We start from the raw sequence: 17,483 nt of genomic DNA on the forward strand, positions 1-17,483 counted from the left end.
TGTAGACCTGTTACCAGGGACAAGACTCCCAGGTAGCTCTATGTTAGCAAGACTGCTACCTTCACTATGGTCATTATGTCACTAAGGTTTATGCTGAGGGCACATGACCTAAGCAAGAACATGGCAGACTGGGGCAAAGGTGTGAGAAGCTGACAAGTTATGCCCAGGAGGACTACAGCATTGACTGGAGTGTAACAACCAGACTCTAGGTAAGGAGGAAGACTTGAAGGAGAAGCCCATGACTCACTGACTAGAGATTTCAAGGAGGTGGTACTGTTTGATAAAAACTATGAAACATTAAATAAAACCCATTGATTTAACTTTTAAAACAGCAGTATGTTAGAATGAACTGCCTTAAGACTGAGATGCACACTTCAAATGCCTAAAGCAGACTCTAATAAACACTTACAGCTTTCCTTAAGCTTTTCTTTATTTGCAGAAAGACTGGAAAGAAGAGGTTTTAAATCCACTTTGGCCTTCTGCAGCATTTCTAAAATATCCACTTTATTTTCAGTGTGGTCTTCCAGTGGGATAGGAGCAAAATAATTCCCCGAGTTCTGTCCAGGAGAGAGGATTGCTTGTTCCAGACCTAATATTACAAGTAAATATATTTGTAATTGATTGGTCCCAATAAAGCACTGAAATATATCAACAATATTAAATGGGCACAAATTAAAGGGTTTTCTTTTTGATATCCAGAGACCTTTTAAATCTTAATGGACCCTAACTAATGAAGATAAGATGAACCAGGTCAGAGAAAGCTTAAATCCACATTCAAAGTAAGAATTTGTAGCAATTTTACCTGCTAGTCTCTCCAGTTCTTCATGTGGTGTTGACCCAAGACTGCTGGATCGGCTTCCTGATCGGCTCGGATTAGAGAACCATCTACTGAACCGACTTGCAGAGACTGATCCTTCTCCCAAAACATCTTCTATCATCTAAAGGGAAAGACAAAAGGAGCTAAGATGATGGTTTCTAGGTGAAAAGGACAACAAGATTCAAATTTTAAAAAAAGGTCACTTACTTTGAAACTTCCTTTGGTGCTGCTGACCTGAAGGTAAACACCCGCAGAATTTATGATTTTCAACATCTTTAATTTTTCTTCCCCTCCAGGGTCATTTCTGAGTAACCCAAAGGTGGGCATTACTGACCATATACTTTCTAAGCATATAATGAAAAACCTCTGTGTCACAGAGTATGTTCGGCTTTTTATCCTTTGCCTCATTAGAAAGTCCATGAACTACTTAATGTTCTCAGAGGATATAGTTTCAAAATCAAAATCAGCACCACAGTAAAGCATTCCACTGCCAAGCTGATTAGTGAGTGGCCTTCAACTAAATATCAAGTATGGAGAGATGATGAAAGAAAGCCCTTGCTTCAAACTTCAACTTTCTCAAGGTTGTGATGAACATGATAAAATTCAATGGTGAGAATTTCAGAAACTAAAAAGTAAAGCACACAGAGATCGTAATTCCAGTCAAAGTTCTGAAAGTGTCAGAATGTGAAAGATGAACTTTAACTGATCTCTAATATTTGTTTGAACTTAACAGGGAGCTTGCAGGTATTTGTTTTCTTTTAAATCCAACCTCAATAGTTTTCAGTTTGGTAAGGATAATTAATTGATGTGCTATGATCAGAAATAATTTCAACACTATTTCATAATAGTTATTTCCATGATCGATCCTTAAAAACTAGATCGATACATTAAAAGGTATATTTCAATTCTACTCTATCACAAATCCAGTTACATATCTAAATTGATCTAATGCAGTATTCTTATCAATATTTAGAAAAGACAAAATAAAACAAATGTTAGTACAAAAAAATGAGGCATATCCTAACAGGCATAAACTTTCATTTTTATACTAATGATAAGCAGAAAATAAGTTTTCCTCCAAACTCGTACATAGGTGGCAAAGTTAGCAACTGTTTTATTTTATTTTATTTTTGCAACTGTTTTATCTAAAGACTGGAACCCACAATTTCCAGTCAAAATTCAGCAACGGGTTAAATTATTTTATTCTCATACGAATTTTTTCATAATGTACCCAAAGTAAGCCATGAAATACTTTTCTTGAACACAAGAATAAGAGATTTTAATCCATGACACTAATTCATTACTTGTGGTACTTCTGTTTCCTGAGGTATTATTCAGTTTCAATTGTTCACTTATAGACTCACACACCTTAAATAATGCTGACCTTCCAGTGTACTACTTTTATCATAATTAAAATATAAGAAGCATTACTAGCAAGTGTTTTACTGTGAAAAATTGAGAATTGTACCTAAAACATAACAACCTTAGGGATAAATAGGAATTATTTTAAAACTAAAAGCTATAGCCATGAAGAAGGTTTTAGCGTTGAAAAGAATTTGGAATTTTACAAATAGCAACAATATCTCTTTGCATTTTAATCCTTTTATTTCCTCTGATCATAGTGTATATGAAAAAAGTTAGAAGATACACAAAAAGAGCGTGAATATAAAGTATCTGGACATTTTCTAAAGATATGAGAGTAAGTGTTGAGAAAGTCATTTCCATATTTTGATCAGTGACCAACTTTGTTCCTGTTAAAGCTGTTCTATTATAAGCTACAACATAAACAGTAAAAACAAAGTTACTCTTACACACAAATGCCAATTTCAAGAGGCTAAAGTGTTTTAAGCCCCAAAGAAATCCTAAAAAGGATTTATCTAGTCAGTCATTTTTGCCACACAGCAAGCAGGGATGATCTACCAGCAGTTAGATTTCCTGTACCTTGGCTTGGTACAGAAAATGGAGAGGAGGACCTGCTGCTCTGATTTCCTTGGTCAAGACATGCTCTGCAAATGTGTTGTCAGCAGCCATCAGCTAGTCAAGAAGAGGAGCCTTATGAACTGTAATCTGGTATGTTTAAACCGTTCTTTCTACATTTTTAAATAACATTTTAAGGTAACTTATGACTGTTAGCCTGCTCCTTCAAACAAGGTCACTCAGACAAGCCATATTTTATGATTCATATTCTGTCAAACAGATACTATATTTTCTCTCAATTACTAGGTTTTACTGATCAGTGTTCTTCTTCTAGTACCTTCCACTTTTTTTGTGTGTGTACCTTCCACTTTTATGGAAATGTCTACAGTTTTGTATTTGTTTCACTCTAGTTTGATTTTTGGGATTTGTAACAAATGTACTTAAGGCTATACATTTTCTTCTGAGCATACTTTTGGTTACGCCGCCAGGGTTTTTCTACGCCATGGTCTTTGTTCATCACTCTAAACAGTTTACGATTTCCACTTTCATTTCCTTTTTCTTCGTTCAACATAATAAGCACCTGTTATATGTCAGGCACTGTAATAAGGCTCGTATCCTATCTAAAATAAACTTATTTTTAATTATTTAACCAAAATTACTTGCACATGTAATCCAAATGTTCAGTTTGAGATTTTTATGACTTTCAACTTATAATGTGTAGTTATGCCAATAAACATAACCTAAAATATAATCTGTTTTTATCTATTAATACCTAACACTGGCAGAGCTTACTGAGTACCATGTACTATTTCAAACACTTTATATAATATTTGTCAAGTGATACTCAAATCCTATCTAGTTATTACTTTTCTTAATTGGTCATTTACTGAGCATAGTATTAGAGTTAACAGCACATTCAAGGGCATTTGTTTTTAACTGATCCCAGTTTAGCTTTTAAGTGAATCAATCATAGAATATATACCTTAATGAGCAGGACCTTCATGAGAAACATGGAGACCTCCTAACCTAGTATCAACTATTGCTCAAGCTTTAGCCAAATTTTGGTTGAGGGTGAGGGCCAGAAGATAAGATACTGTGAAGCTCCTATACCTCCTTTAATGCTTTAGCGGCAGTATAGTTATGAGGAATTAAAAACAAAGATCCTTAACTGAAACTGCATGAATCAAAATTCAGTATCTACAACTGACTAGGTTGTGTGACTTTGGCAAGTTATTTAAGCTTCTGTGCCTGTTTCCGCATCTGCAAAATGGAAACAGTAACCTAATTTACAAGGGTTTGTGAGGATTAGATGACATTATTATATGTAAAGCCTAAAGCAATCAGCACTCTACGCATGTTACCTATTATTAAAAGTTTGGCTTTGAATTCTTCCTCTATGTAGGCACATGGGTTAAGTCTCAGAGGTGCTCACATTTGGAGCTAAGAAGAGGCTTATAAATTCTGACCTTTTCCTGGGAAAACTTCACCTGAGAGAGTGAAGGGGAAAAATAAGTGACTAATGTCTCCTCAAAAGCAAAGAATTTTCCACCAAGGAAACTAAGCTTCTGTCTAAATGCAACCCTTCTGCTCACGGTGAGCCAAAGGACTATTACTGACCAGCTGGCCGTCAGTGAGATATCTGGCTAGGAGCCTTACAGCTAACATTGCTGCTAGAACTTAAGGAACAGAACCAACCACACAGCTGTCAGTTGATTTAGAGCCACATCGCACAAGCTCCTGAAGGATGCTCTAGACAAATGTACTCTTGGACAATATGGAGACAAGTTCAGAGAGTCAAAGTAAATGCTTAGAACTTTTATAGCAATTTGGCACTGCCATGACTTTTTTTTTTTTTTTTTTTAAATTTTATTTATTTATGATAGTCACATAGAGAGAGAGAGAGAGAGAGGCAGAGACACAGGCAGAGGGAGAAGCAGGCTCCATGCACCGGGAGCCCGATGTGGGATTCGATCCCGGGTCTCCAGGATCGCGCCCTGGGCCAAAGGCAGGCGCCAAACCGCTGCGCCACCCAGGGATCCCGACTTTTGTATTTTATACTAAAGTATAGGTTCTCATGGACTGGAAATATAACTTGTGTCTCTCATCACAGAGTATTTCAAATGCTACCCTGGAACTCACCTATAACCCTATTCCTAGCAGTGCTATGTTGTGTCTGCTCTTCTATGCTAGGTGGCCATCTTTTGGGGACTGGGGCCACAAATGACAAAGGAGACGAGCCAGTATTATTTTGTTGTGTCATGCCCCGTTCTCTCTGCTCATGCAATAATCAAACAAGGAGCTGCTACAGTTAAGACGAAGAGTCATTTAAATTCCACAAACCACCAATTTTAAAGGACTGTCAAATGTATTTGCTGTAATTGGTATTGTAATTGGGACCTCTAGAACAGAGATGCTTTTTGGGCAAATGTGGGTTTTTTGTTTTTTAAAGGGGGAGAGAGAGATGGGGAGGGGCAGAGAGGGTATCTTAAGCAGGTTCCATGCCCAGTGTGGAGCCCCTTGTGGAGCTCAATCTCACAATCCTGAGATCATGACCTGAGCTAAAATCAAGAGTCTGATGCTTAACTGACTGAGCCATGCAGGTGCCCCAAATGTCTCCAAAAATTGTTTCATCACGATTCTATGCATTCTTTCAACAACCACAGAACAATCTCATTTCTGTATGCACAGGTCAGAGTTCTAGCTTTTCTACAACCTGTTGAGGCCACAGTAATCCCTAAGGACCAAAGAGAATATAGGCGGCGCAAGGGCAGGTAGCAAGTGAAGATTTGGAATGTCTTACGGTTTCTACTTTGAAAGTGGAGAAAAGACTGGACCTCAACGGTTTAACAGCAACACTGATAGTATTCCAAGGTATTTTTCACTAAAGGTTTTCAGAACCATCACACCACAAAGTTACCACTTAACTAGTCAACCTTACCCAAGGAATGCAGATCAGCATGATGCTAATCACCAGTTATAAAAATCCATCTCCACAGAAACAAATACTTAACTACTTAAAAATAAAAGCAGATGATGTTCTTCACATCTGAAGAATTCTCAGTCCAACGCTACCAGCCTAGAAAAAGAGGTAACTGGTACAGAATTCTCACTTGGTCATTTCCACTAGGCCTCTCAAAGCCACGAAAACTCAAATGATACTTAGGAATAAAAGCCAAAATTCCCCAAACATCTAGCAAAACAATACTTTAAAAAGATACTTAATACTCAGGTCAAATTTAACCATAGTTGCTCCACCTCGTTTGTTAAGTGTGCTGCTACACTCACCGAAGCCAAGCCTGGCACTTTATCAAGGTTAAAGAACTCATTAAAGTCAAATTCTCCTGGGGACTGCTCAGGCAAGACGGCGTCCCTTGGCACTTCCTGATCAGCAGCAGGCTCCTGTGCGAGGATGACCTCCACCTCATCCTCTTCGGCCACTCCTCCATTGCACTCGACTATGCCTGAAAGCAAAACCAGGACAAAAATAGTCTGATCAAGTGAACCGCTCTAGACTTATTGTGTGGCCTCAGCCATCATCACATGTGCAAAAGAGCCACAGACAACTTTAAAAGCAGACCTGGTGTGCCAATACAGCATGCAACAGCACGATTCCTTTCCTATGGCTAAGGGAGGAAAAAAGCCTTAATAACAAGCCAGAATGCCAGCACAGTGCAAGAAGGATGATGCACATTCTTTTTCTAATGGGATTTTTTTTTTTAAAAGATAGTTTCTGCAAGTTTCTTACTGCGTAAAAATGGAACCAAATTAATTTGCCCCTGCCTTCATCCGTGTATCTGCATTATCATTCTAAATCAGGGTTTGGCAATCTAAGGTATTCATGTGAAATCTAGCATGAGGGCAATTTTCACTTGCCTTCAGGTTGGCTGTAGCTCATACTTCAAGGCAAAGCTTCTGGGAAGCCTGACCTGCTTATTCGTTTTTACCATGCCCAGAAAAATTAATCACTGCCTTCTTTATAACCTTTATGTTGTCTCTCAGAGTACGTTGTCTCTCAGAGTATTTATCACACTGTATTGTAGTAATTGTCTTGTGAGACTGAGCTCTCTGAAGACAGGTAATCTGCTCTAATCAGTTTTGTTTTACTCTGTAGTGCCTGGTAAATTTAAAACCAAGTATCATTCACAGTTATTGTTAGGATATGAAGGTAGGGTGTAAGTGAAGCTACCAAGTGTTAACATTTAAGGAATCTAAGATCTTTGTTTTAGCAGGAATATGGGCAAAAGGCAAAATCCTTGGGATAAAAAATGTTTTTCTTTCAAATAAATGCACTGTAAGATACTAGACTTTTTGATTTGAAGAACAGAACTCCCAAAGTGTCACTCTGCAAAACCACCTATGTAAGAGCGGCCTGTAGTTTCAAGATCTACAACAGATAAGAAAGACCTTCGCGGTGGCAGAGGGGAGGGGAGGGAAGGATTGCCATCTCCTGGGCCCATCCCTTCTTAAAAGTCCCCAGTAGTTACCTCAGTCTCGTTATTTTTTTATTTTTTTTTAAGTTTTATTTATTTATGATAGTCACAAAGAGAGAGAGAGAGAGAGAGAGAGAGAGAGAGAGGCGGAGACATAGGCAGAGGGAGAAGCAGGCTCCATGCACCAGGAGCCTGATATGGGATTCGATCCCGGGTCTCCAGGATCGCGCCCTGGGCCAAAGGCAGGCGCTAAACCGCTGTGCCACCCAGGGATCCCTCAGTCTTGTTATTAATCAGACCAAGAGATGCTAAATGCTATCAGTTGCTTTCATTCTAGTAATGCTTCAAAAGCTAGACAGCAAAGCAGGAGACTAGGACTAAAGGGCTTGTCTCAATACCAGCCAAATGGCAGAAACTTCAACCCTAAGATGGCATCAATACCGTTCTACACCATGCCGTGTGTATTAAGGCAGCACCATTCCTCCACAGGGGCAGCTGCCACTTAACCACCCTGAGCCTTCTGGAGCCTAGGGCAACCAGTAAGACAAACTTTGTAAGCCACGGACAAGGCAATCAGCAGTCTCTCCATTGGGTTAGCACATGCTTACTGCCAAATAGAAGCAGATACTATTCCTTAAAGACTGACATTTACGTTTGTTTATTTATTTATTTATTTATTTATTTATTTATTTATTTATTTATAAATAATAAATTTTTTATTGGTGTTCAATTTGCCAACATACAGAATAACACCCAGTGCTCATCCCGTCAAGTGCCCCCCTCAGTGCCCGTCACCCATTCACCCCCACCCACCACCCTCCTCCCCTTCCACCACCCCTAGTTCGTTTCCCAGAGTTAGGAGTCTTTATGTTCTGATATGTCCCTTTCTGATATTTACTACCCATTTCTTCTCCCTTCCCTTCTATTCCCTTTCACTATTATTTATATTCCCCAAATGAATGAGAACATATAATGTTTGTCCTTCTCCGATTGACTTATTTCACTCAGCATAATACCCTCCATCCAGTTCCATCCACGTTGAAGCAAATGATGGGTAATTGTCATTTCTAATGGCTGAGTAAAGACTGACATTTAAACTAAAATGACTGCTTTGGTGGAGATAGTAGCCTCACTTTACAAAGAAACAGAGTCCTGGAAAAATGAACATTTCAATAGCCTGATCAATGCCCAGTGTGTATTCTTGTCCACTAGAACACTGTTTCTCCCTGACCCACTTTACCTGGCTGAAGCTGCCTGCCCACCTTAAACTGATGAGGAACATTTTGCTGCTGTTTTGGGTCCCAACTTAAGAATGAAAGGTGGAAATGAGGGTCTGTATTTGGCTCATACATTTGCAAAAGAAACTTTAATATATCTTCTATTCCTCTTATTTTGTGTTAATGTGGAACATCTCAACAGATAAATAGCTTTTGCAAGCTGTAGCAGTGTTCTATATGCAATTTTATGCCACTGTCAAGCTCTGGAAAGCAGATGGGGGCCTGTCAACTGAGAATGGGTCTAAGTGGGTAGGGATGTGTACTGGCAGACAAACACAACTGGCCATTTATGATAATACACTCAAAAGGTAGAGACCCAGGAAAGAGAACTAAGGGGAAGTTTTATCACGTTCAGAAGGCCCACATACTTTCATTAGAGAGAACACAATTTTTTTTTTTTTTTTTTTTAAGACCGAAAACATGCGAGCTGTGCAAGGAGGGGCAAAGGGAGAGAGAGAGAATCTTAAGCAGGCTCCATGCCCAACACAGGGCACGATTTCACAACCCTGAGATTATGACCTCAGCCAAAAATCAAGAGTCAGACACTTAACTGACTGAGCCACCTAGGCACTCCTAAAATGTTCTTTTCAATCAATGGAGGGTTTTAACCATATCTGACTTCTTTTTTTCCCTGGTTACATGTGTTAATGCATATTCAAATTGTTTTATTACCATTTATACATCACCTAGCACTGGGCCCCATGTAGAGTGAGTAGTTCATTACACATCGTTCTTAAAATCATACAGGAAAGGAATAGGTTTGCTTTGTTTACTGCTATACTCTCAGCACTAGGATGTACCTGCAGAGAATGGCTACATAAAAAAATTCCACAGAGGGGTGCTTGGGTAGTTCAGTAGGTTAAGCGTCTAACGCTTTGATTTCGGCTCAGGTCATGATCTTGGGGTTGTGAGATCAAGCCCTGAGTTGGGCTCCATGCTTGGCGGGGTGTCTACTTGAGATTCTCTGACTCTGCCCCTTGTCCTGGCCCCACTCGCTCTTAAAAAAAAAAAAAAAAAAATTCCATTGAAAGTTAGAATACAGATACAAAAATGGACTAAAAAGCACTCATCCCCCCCCCCTCCCTTTCATTCTTGTAGCCAAGATGAAATAATGGGATACTGGTTTATCCTAAATACACTTGCTAAAATAGCCTGTGGACCGTCTGCAATTAACTATTGGGGTGAGTGAGCTAGGGCCCCTGGATTTCACTTGAGACTCTGCCATGAAATCCATGTGACAGGGTCTTAGGTTGTCCCCTCTTTCCAGGTCTGTCTCTGTGTGTATAAGATAAGGAGGGGACATTATCACACCATTTGGCTCATCCACTTGTTGATATAATATGAATGGGTGAAATTTAGATTACACCTCAGTTGAGAAAAACATGTGCCTTCCCCTCACATACCCAGCAGCAGCCTTATCTTTATCATTATGTGAAAAGACCATGCTTGGCTGGTACTGCTTTAGCCTGAGAATGACACAAAGGCATGTCTCAAATGCTATTTAAGAGAAATATCTCGCAAGTTACCCATCACTCTTCTGCATCACCCCAGGGAACAATGTGTAACAGCATAAAGATAATGATGATGTCTATTGTGTCTTAAAGATACTTAAAAAAAAAAAGGGGGGGGGGCAAGTGATTTCTCTCTTTTCCCTAAATAAATTCCACTAGCTCACTTTCTGCTTAAATATATTTTAGCCTCATAATTTTAAGGTGGCACTGATTAAACACTTATATTAAAACAGTTTTCTACTTTTGTTGACTAGTATCGGCCAAAAGGTGTTTTCCAACTAAATCTGAAAGCTGAAGAGAACTAGAATTTACTCAAGAAGTGCCCACAAGAAACTAAGCTCTCATGTTCACATCTGAACTTTAATGCTAAAAGTAACCCTTGATATTATGAAGTAGGCACTATCTTCACCTTACAAAGAACCAAGCCCCCTATCAAGAGTTTTAGCAAAGATTATACATTTGGTAAGCAGAACTCCAATACTCAAACTCACGCTAGCCAGCCTGGCTCTTCACTACCACTTCTCAGGATCATCAGCCCAAGACTGGCCACCCTAAAGCCAGGCTACTGCCCTGAAAATGAGTAGTGGGCCCCCAGCTCTGTATCAGTCACCTCTCACATAGTAGCTCTGGCTTTTTCAGTTTGATAAGGAGATATCCCACCACATCTCATAGCTAACGGAGTCTAGAAGCCAAGTCACAAACAACACATGTAGGAAGTTCTAAAACCACGGTGAAGAAGGTGGGCTCTGAAGTACAAAAGGACTTGTTCAACTCCCAACTTGACTAATTACTTCCTCAGTGTCCACAGACAAGTCCCTCAAGCCTCTTGAGTCTCCATTCACTCAACCACAAAAGTACCTGCCTCACAGGGCTGTTAGAAGGATTATACAGCCAAAACACTTAGCACTGTGCCCAGTTCTCAATTAATGAGACTCCTTCACTATTTCTACCACTTTTCTGATCTCTAGGGAACCCTTTTGTGTACACAGTGCTCTTACAGGGCAACGTGAGACTTCTCTGTTTAGCACTGCAGGCAGAACAAGTTGAGGATGTAATACACACCTAGTAAATTCACCTGACACTTCCTAGCAATTGGTACAGTTATTCCTAAGTGCATAATTAAGACAATTAGAAGCACATCTCATATTAGAAGAGTAAGCTTCCCTCTCAAAGTTTTTGCTTACCTTCCTTCACGGAGGCCGTCCTTCGCCTTGTTCTCTTTCTCCCCTTGTGATCTTCTTCCAGTATCTTATCATCAAAGCCAGTCAGCTCAATGGTTTCAGATTGACTTGTGGGTCCAGCTGAGAACCATTCTGGTTCTTCTTCTGTGTAGGAATCATTTCTTCTTCGCTCACCAAAGACACGCTTACTATCCCCAAACTCCCTCTGGAAAAGTACACAATGCAAGATAAAAAAACAGGTTCTACTTAAGGCGTTTCAACCTGAGTCAAGGTCTTGATGTGTTAGGTAATGGTCAATTGATACTACGATTGATACTGCAGATACTATGCTGCAGACATGGAGCCCCTCCCTGCCCCCAGCACTCTGAGCCTCTTTATCTGGCTGAAGAATGGGCTGTGTTCATCTGGCATCTCAAAATAACCTGCTAGAAATGAAGTGCATATGAAGTCCCTAAGCACATGTGGGGTGAAAAGATCTAGAAGACAAACCCTGAATCGCTTGTCCTTATAGTCTCTCTCTCGGTCTCTGTCTCTCAAGTCCCGCAGCTCCTTATCACTAAGACGGTGATCCTTCTCAAAGGTCCGAGCAGAGATTATCCTCCCACTGCCAATCCTTCGTCCGCCAAGCAGGCGAAGCCCATCATTTTCTTTTTCCAACGGGCTTCCTGAGTGCCGGGAACTAACAGCAGCCGTCACGTGGCAGCCCCCTCCAAAGCTTCGTCTTTGTGGGCTGAGAACAACATCTAAGTCATCTTCTTTCACGCGCTCTCGTGGATCTGGAAAAACACCAGAAAGAGAAAGTTAAGCAAACCAGCAGGGTACTTTTCCTTTCTTGGTAGTATGTCCATGATTAGTGGTGATGAGGGTTTTGGAAGAGTCACCACTGAAACAGGTACAGAATAATGTGCATATTTAAGTAAGACTGAGTCTTTTGCTTTTTCTCTCTGGAGCAATAAATGTACTTCATAATAAATGATTTTCCATGATTGGTCTCCATAATCCCTTTATTTTTGACTAAGGCCTTATCTACATAATTACTAGAAAAATAATTTGCCAATTATAGTAGGTGTATTTGGAAAAAATAACTACCTAAAAAGCTGAAGTGTTTCTTCAAAAAATGGTATTTAACAGGTGGATATCCACATGCAAGAAAATGAACTTGAGGAGCCCCTGGGTGGCTCAGTGTTTGAGTGTCTGCCTTTGGCTCAGGTTGTGATCCTGGGGTCCTGGGATTGAGTCCCACACATCAGGCTCCCCACAAGGAGCCTGCTTACCCTCGCCTCTCTGTGTCTCTCATGAATAAATAAATAAAATCTTAAAAAAAAAAAGAAAATGAACTTGAATTGATACCTGGTACCACATACAAAATGCAAAATAGATCATAGATCTAAATGATATAAAACTTCTAGAAGAAAATAAAGGAGGAAATCTTTGTGACACTGGGTTAAGCAGAGTTTTCTTAGGCACAACACCATGACCACAATATATTAAATGAAAAAACTGGGCTTGATCAAAATTTAAAACTTCTTTAAAAAGCAAAATAAGATCTAAAGCAAAATAAAATCTAAAGCAAAATGAGATCTTTCAAGGATTTTATTTGACAGAGAGAGAGAGACAGAGAGAGAGAGACAGAGAGAGAGAGACAGAAACAGAGCAAGCGCGTGCACATGCACGCATAAGGAAGGAAAACAGTAGAGGGAGAAAGAGAAGCAGACTCTCTGCTGAGCAGGGAATGTCATGCAGGGCTCCATCCCTGTACCCTGAGATCATTCATGACCTGAGCCATAGGCAGATGCTTAAATTACTGAGCACCCAGGTGCCCCTGAAAGATACTCTTCTAAGAATGCAAAAACAAGCCATAGACTGGAAGAAAATATTTCAAAGTATATCTGATAAAGGAAGGACCTGTATCAGGTACATATAAAAACTCTTCAAAATTAAAACACAATCGGATTAAAAAATGGACAGGGACACTTGGTTGGCTCAATGGTTGAGCATCTGCATTTGGCTTAGGTTGTGATCCCGGAGTCATGGGATTGATCAAGCTCCCCATGGGAAGCCTGCTTCTCCCTTTGCTATGTCTCTGCCTTTCTGTGTCTCTCTTGAATAAATAAAATCTTTAAAAAAAAAAAAAAGTGGACAAATGCTTTGAACAGAGACTAGAGGATATATGGATGGCAAACAGGCATAAGAAAAGATACTCAACATTATTAGCCATTAGGGAAATGCAAATTAAACCATGATACTATTACACATCTAATAGATTGGCTAAAATCTCAGACTGATCATTCCAAGTGGTGACAAGGATGCAGAATGAGTGAACCTTCATACATTGTTCATACATTGCTGGTGGAAATGTAAAGTGGTATAACCATGTTGGAAAACAGCTTGGCAGTTTCTCAAAACGTTAAACATACATTTACTATAGGACTCGGCCATTCTACCCTTAGGTATTAACTCAAGAGAAAAGAAAGTATACACCCATATAGAGACTTATACATGAATGTTCATAGCAGTTTCGGTTAGTAGTCAAAAGCTAGAAACAGGGATCCCTGGGTGGCATAGCGGTTTAGCGCCTGCCTTTGGCCCAGGGCGCGATCCTGGAGACCCGGGATCGAGTCCCACGTCGGGCTCCCGGTGCATGGAGCCTGCTTCTCCCTCGGCCTGTGTCTCTGCCTCTCTCTCTCTCTGTGACTATCATAAGTAAATAAAAATTAAAAAAAAAAAAAAAAAAAAAACCTAGAAACAACCCAAATGTCCATTAACAGGATACATGGATAATCCGTGGCAAATTCATAAAACAGACTACTACTAGGCAATAAAAATGAACTATTTATACAACCAACATCATGACCAAATCTTAAAACTACTGAGTGAAAGAAGCCACCCAAAGGGTGCACACTGTAGGATTCCACTTATATTGAATTCTAGTAAATGTAAACTAATTTGTAGCGACAGAAGGCAAATCAATGCTTGCCTGCAGGCGAATGGGGGCGGGGGTGTGTGTGTGGGGGGAGTATGAGGAGGGATTCAGAGGTACCAGGGAACTTTTGGGGGTGATGGAAAAGCTTATTGCTTTGATCATGGTAATGGTTCCAGAGGTGTATGCATCTATCAAAACATCAAATGGTACACATTATGTGTAGTCTATTGTCAATTATACTTCAATAAAGATATGAGAAAATCAAACCTGTCACCACACAAAAATCTTTCCTAGAAAAACCAGAAAACTGAAGTCCAAGTGAGAAAATTCCTTCAAACTTTTCACCAGAAACAGTAACTAAAATGCTATGTACTTTTCCAGAATTTTCACACCATGTCTCCATGTTTTCCAAAAACAAGACACAGTATGGGCGAGTTCTTAATTTACAGCTGAACAACTTAATATTTCTACATATGGACATACCAAAGTCTACGTAACCCATTTCTACCCCTAGACATTGAGTTTGCTTACTAGTTTTCATCATTTAATAAAATCTCTGAGCACATCTTTAATGATTCTCCTAAAATAAATTCTCTGCTCGAGGGATATCACTGCACTAAGTGTACTGTAAGATTGTATAGAAGGATCTTCTATCTCAAACTAGAGTCACCCCTATCTTCTTTGCCCAGTCCCAAATTTGTTTTATAATGGGTTTTCCTCTTATCTCAAAAAAAGTTCTTGCAATAAGTTCCTTGACTAACTTCTATACTGCTAGTCCTCCACTTCACATTTTCTTTTTTTTTTTTTTTTTTTTTTTTAAGATTTTTACTTGACACAGAGAGAGGGAGACAGCACATATGGGCACACACAAGTTAAGTAGGCAGAGAAGCAGAGGGAGAGGGAGAAGCAGGCTCCCAGCTGGGCAGAGAGCCTGATGTGAGGCTCAATCCCAGGACCCTGGCATTATGACCTGAGCTGAAGGCAGACAACTGACTGAGCCACCGAAGCACCCCTCTTTTCTGGCTGAAATGGGAAAAAGTATGGAAAACCAAATTTGAGCCCAGTTTCAAACCATATCCAAACCATGTATTCAGACCATAATCCACTATTAAGAATTGTTATTTATTTATTTATTTTTAAAGATTTTTTATTTATTCATGAGAGGTAGAGAGAGAGAGAGAGGGAGGCAGAGACACGGGCAGAGGGAGAAGCAAGCTCCATTCAAGGAGCTCGATGTGGGACTCGATCCCGGGTCTCCAGGATCACGCCCTGGGCCAAAGGTGGAGGTAAACCGCTGAGTCACCAGGGCTGCCCAAGAATTGTTAGATTTATACCAGAGAACTAGTTTCACATATGAGACTAAGCATAACTGGATTTCTAGCACAGCCTTATGCTCACTACCATGCTCCCTTATCATATTCTTACTCTGTTTCTGCTATCAATGAGGGACAGCACTACTTTTAATTCCAAAGCATACAGTCTAATGCTATCTACTTGCCACTGCTCTATATAGGAAAGCTGATTTTTCTCTACGTAGCAGATTGATAAATCAGTTTCCTGATAATGACATTTTCTCTGTCATTTCTCTGATAAAACTCTCAGCGAAGAACGACATTTTCTCTGAATGTCATTTCTCTGATAAAACTCTCAGTGAAGAACGAAACCAGTGACAAAGAAATCTGCAATTCCAAAACTGGTCTCCGACTTAACTTTGCTCTCCAAAACCGCTGCCTCAACTTCTACCTCTCACCTGCTATTCTGCGCACAAGAGAAGGCCGCTCTGCATCCAACTCTTTCTTCAGACTTTCCACTGGCGAGTTCCGCCCTGAAGCTGGGTAGAGAGAGGCATGCCACTTTTCAGGGTCCCAGACACCGTCACTACAAATCAAAAGGTACCAACAGTTAGCACCCAGGAACCACATACGTGGTCTAATTCCTAAATTTCTTTAGGTAGTAAGTTATGGAAACCCCTTTCCAATATAACACTTGTGGTTGCCATCAGAATGGTTATCTCTTTTAAGATGAAAACAAAGAGCTACAGACAGTCCCTGACTTACAGTGGTTTATTTTTTATTTATTTATTTATATTTATTTTTTAATTTTTAAAAATTATTTATTTATTTATAGTCACACAGAGAGAGAGAGGCAGAGACACAGGCACAGGGAGAAGCAGGCTCCATGCACCGGGAGCCCGACGTGGGATTCGATCCCGGATCTCCAGGATCGCGCCCTGGGCCAAAGGCAGGCGCTAAACCGCTGCACCACCCGGGGTTCCCACTTACAGTGGTTTAACTCAAGACGGTTCTACCTTGCAAAGGTACACATTCAGTAGAAACTGTATTTTTTTTTTTTTTTTTTTTGAAAATGTGCTTTGGGGGATCCCTGGTGGCTCAGCGGTTTAGTGCCTGCCTTTGGCGCAGGGCACGATCCTGGAGTCCTGAGATCGAGTCCCACATCGGGCTCCTGGCATGGAGCCTGCTTCTCCCTCCTCCTGTGTCTCTGCCTCTCTATCATAAATAAATAAATCTTAAAAAAAAAAAGAAAGAAAAAGAAAATGTGCTTTGAATTTTGAAAGTTTGATCTTTTCCCAGGCTATCAACATCTGATACAATAACCTCTCGTGATGCTGCACAATGGCCGTGAGCTGTAGCTCCCAATCGGCCACTGAGAACCCAAGGGTAAACCACACCATTCTGTACCCAACTATTCTGTGTTTTACTTTCAATACAGTATTCAGTAAGTTATAAGATATTCAACACTATTATAAAATAGGCTTTGTGTTAGGGTGATTTTGCCCAACAGTAGGCTAGTCTAAGTGTTCTGAGCACTTTTAAGATAGCTAGGGTAAGCTATGATGTTCAACAGGCCAGATGTATTAAATGCATTTTTGACTAAATATTTTCAACTTATGATGGGTTTACTGGAACATACCCTACCGTATGCTGAGGAAGATCTGTATTAATCCAATAATATTTTGTTGTTTTTCATACAACACCAATAGTCAAAGGTGAGTCTGTGGTTTGTGTATGAATGAAACATGAGACCACAAACCCTGGGGTGCATGGGGAGTATAGTAACCATGCCTGTCCTACAGAAAGAAGATGCTCCATGAATATTGGCTGGGTTACTGAAGGAAAAAAAAACCAGTTGACTGAAGATTAGTATACAGGAGGGAGAAAAAGCTCTCACTTGAAGTAGCTCCTGGAATGCTTGATATTTTACTTTTCCAGAATTTCTATGCATAGTCTGTTTTTCCCCACAGGCAGAACAGACAGCACTCAAGAACATAAAAATGTGTGATGTGGCTGAGTGAAGTAAGTCAGTCGGAGAAGGACAAACATTATATGTTCTCATTCATGTGGGGAATATAAATAATAGTGAAAGGGAATATAAGGGAAGGGAGAAGAAATGTGTGGGAAATATCAGA

The 17,483-nt window shown here is 40.0% G+C and overlaps 1 protein-coding gene across 11 annotated transcripts in view; it reads right to left on the reverse strand.

The window, feature by feature from the left end:
- Positions 1-17,483, reverse strand: part of EIF4ENIF1 (eukaryotic translation initiation factor 4E nuclear import factor 1) — a 48,305-nt gene that overhangs the window by 14,299 nt on the left and 16,523 nt on the right. For 7 of the 11 annotated variants that reach the window (XM_038575713.1, XM_038575714.1, XM_038575715.1 and 4 more), the window contains exons 4-10: positions 15,807-15,934; positions 11,623-11,909; positions 11,137-11,338; positions 6,020-6,195; positions 1,025-1,051; positions 803-938; positions 410-589 (exon numbers count right to left, since the gene is read on the reverse strand). In XM_038575713.1, the coding sequence (XP_038431641.1) occupies positions 410-589; positions 803-938; positions 1,025-1,051; positions 6,020-6,195; positions 11,137-11,338; positions 11,623-11,909; positions 15,807-15,934 (1,136 nt within the window). The remainder of the gene's footprint in view (positions 1-409; positions 590-802; positions 939-1,024; positions 1,052-6,019; positions 6,196-11,136; positions 11,339-11,622; positions 11,910-15,806; positions 15,935-17,483) is intronic. The other 4 variants (XM_038575709.1, XM_038575708.1, XM_038575717.1 and 1 more) reach the window with 2 other exon arrangements.

The sequence above is a fragment of the Canis lupus genome, chromosome 26, assembly GCF_011100685.1.
Source record: "Canis lupus familiaris isolate Mischka breed German Shepherd chromosome 26, alternate assembly UU_Cfam_GSD_1.0, whole genome shotgun sequence".
Lineage (NCBI taxonomy): Eukaryota > Metazoa > Chordata > Mammalia > Carnivora > Canidae > Canis > Canis lupus.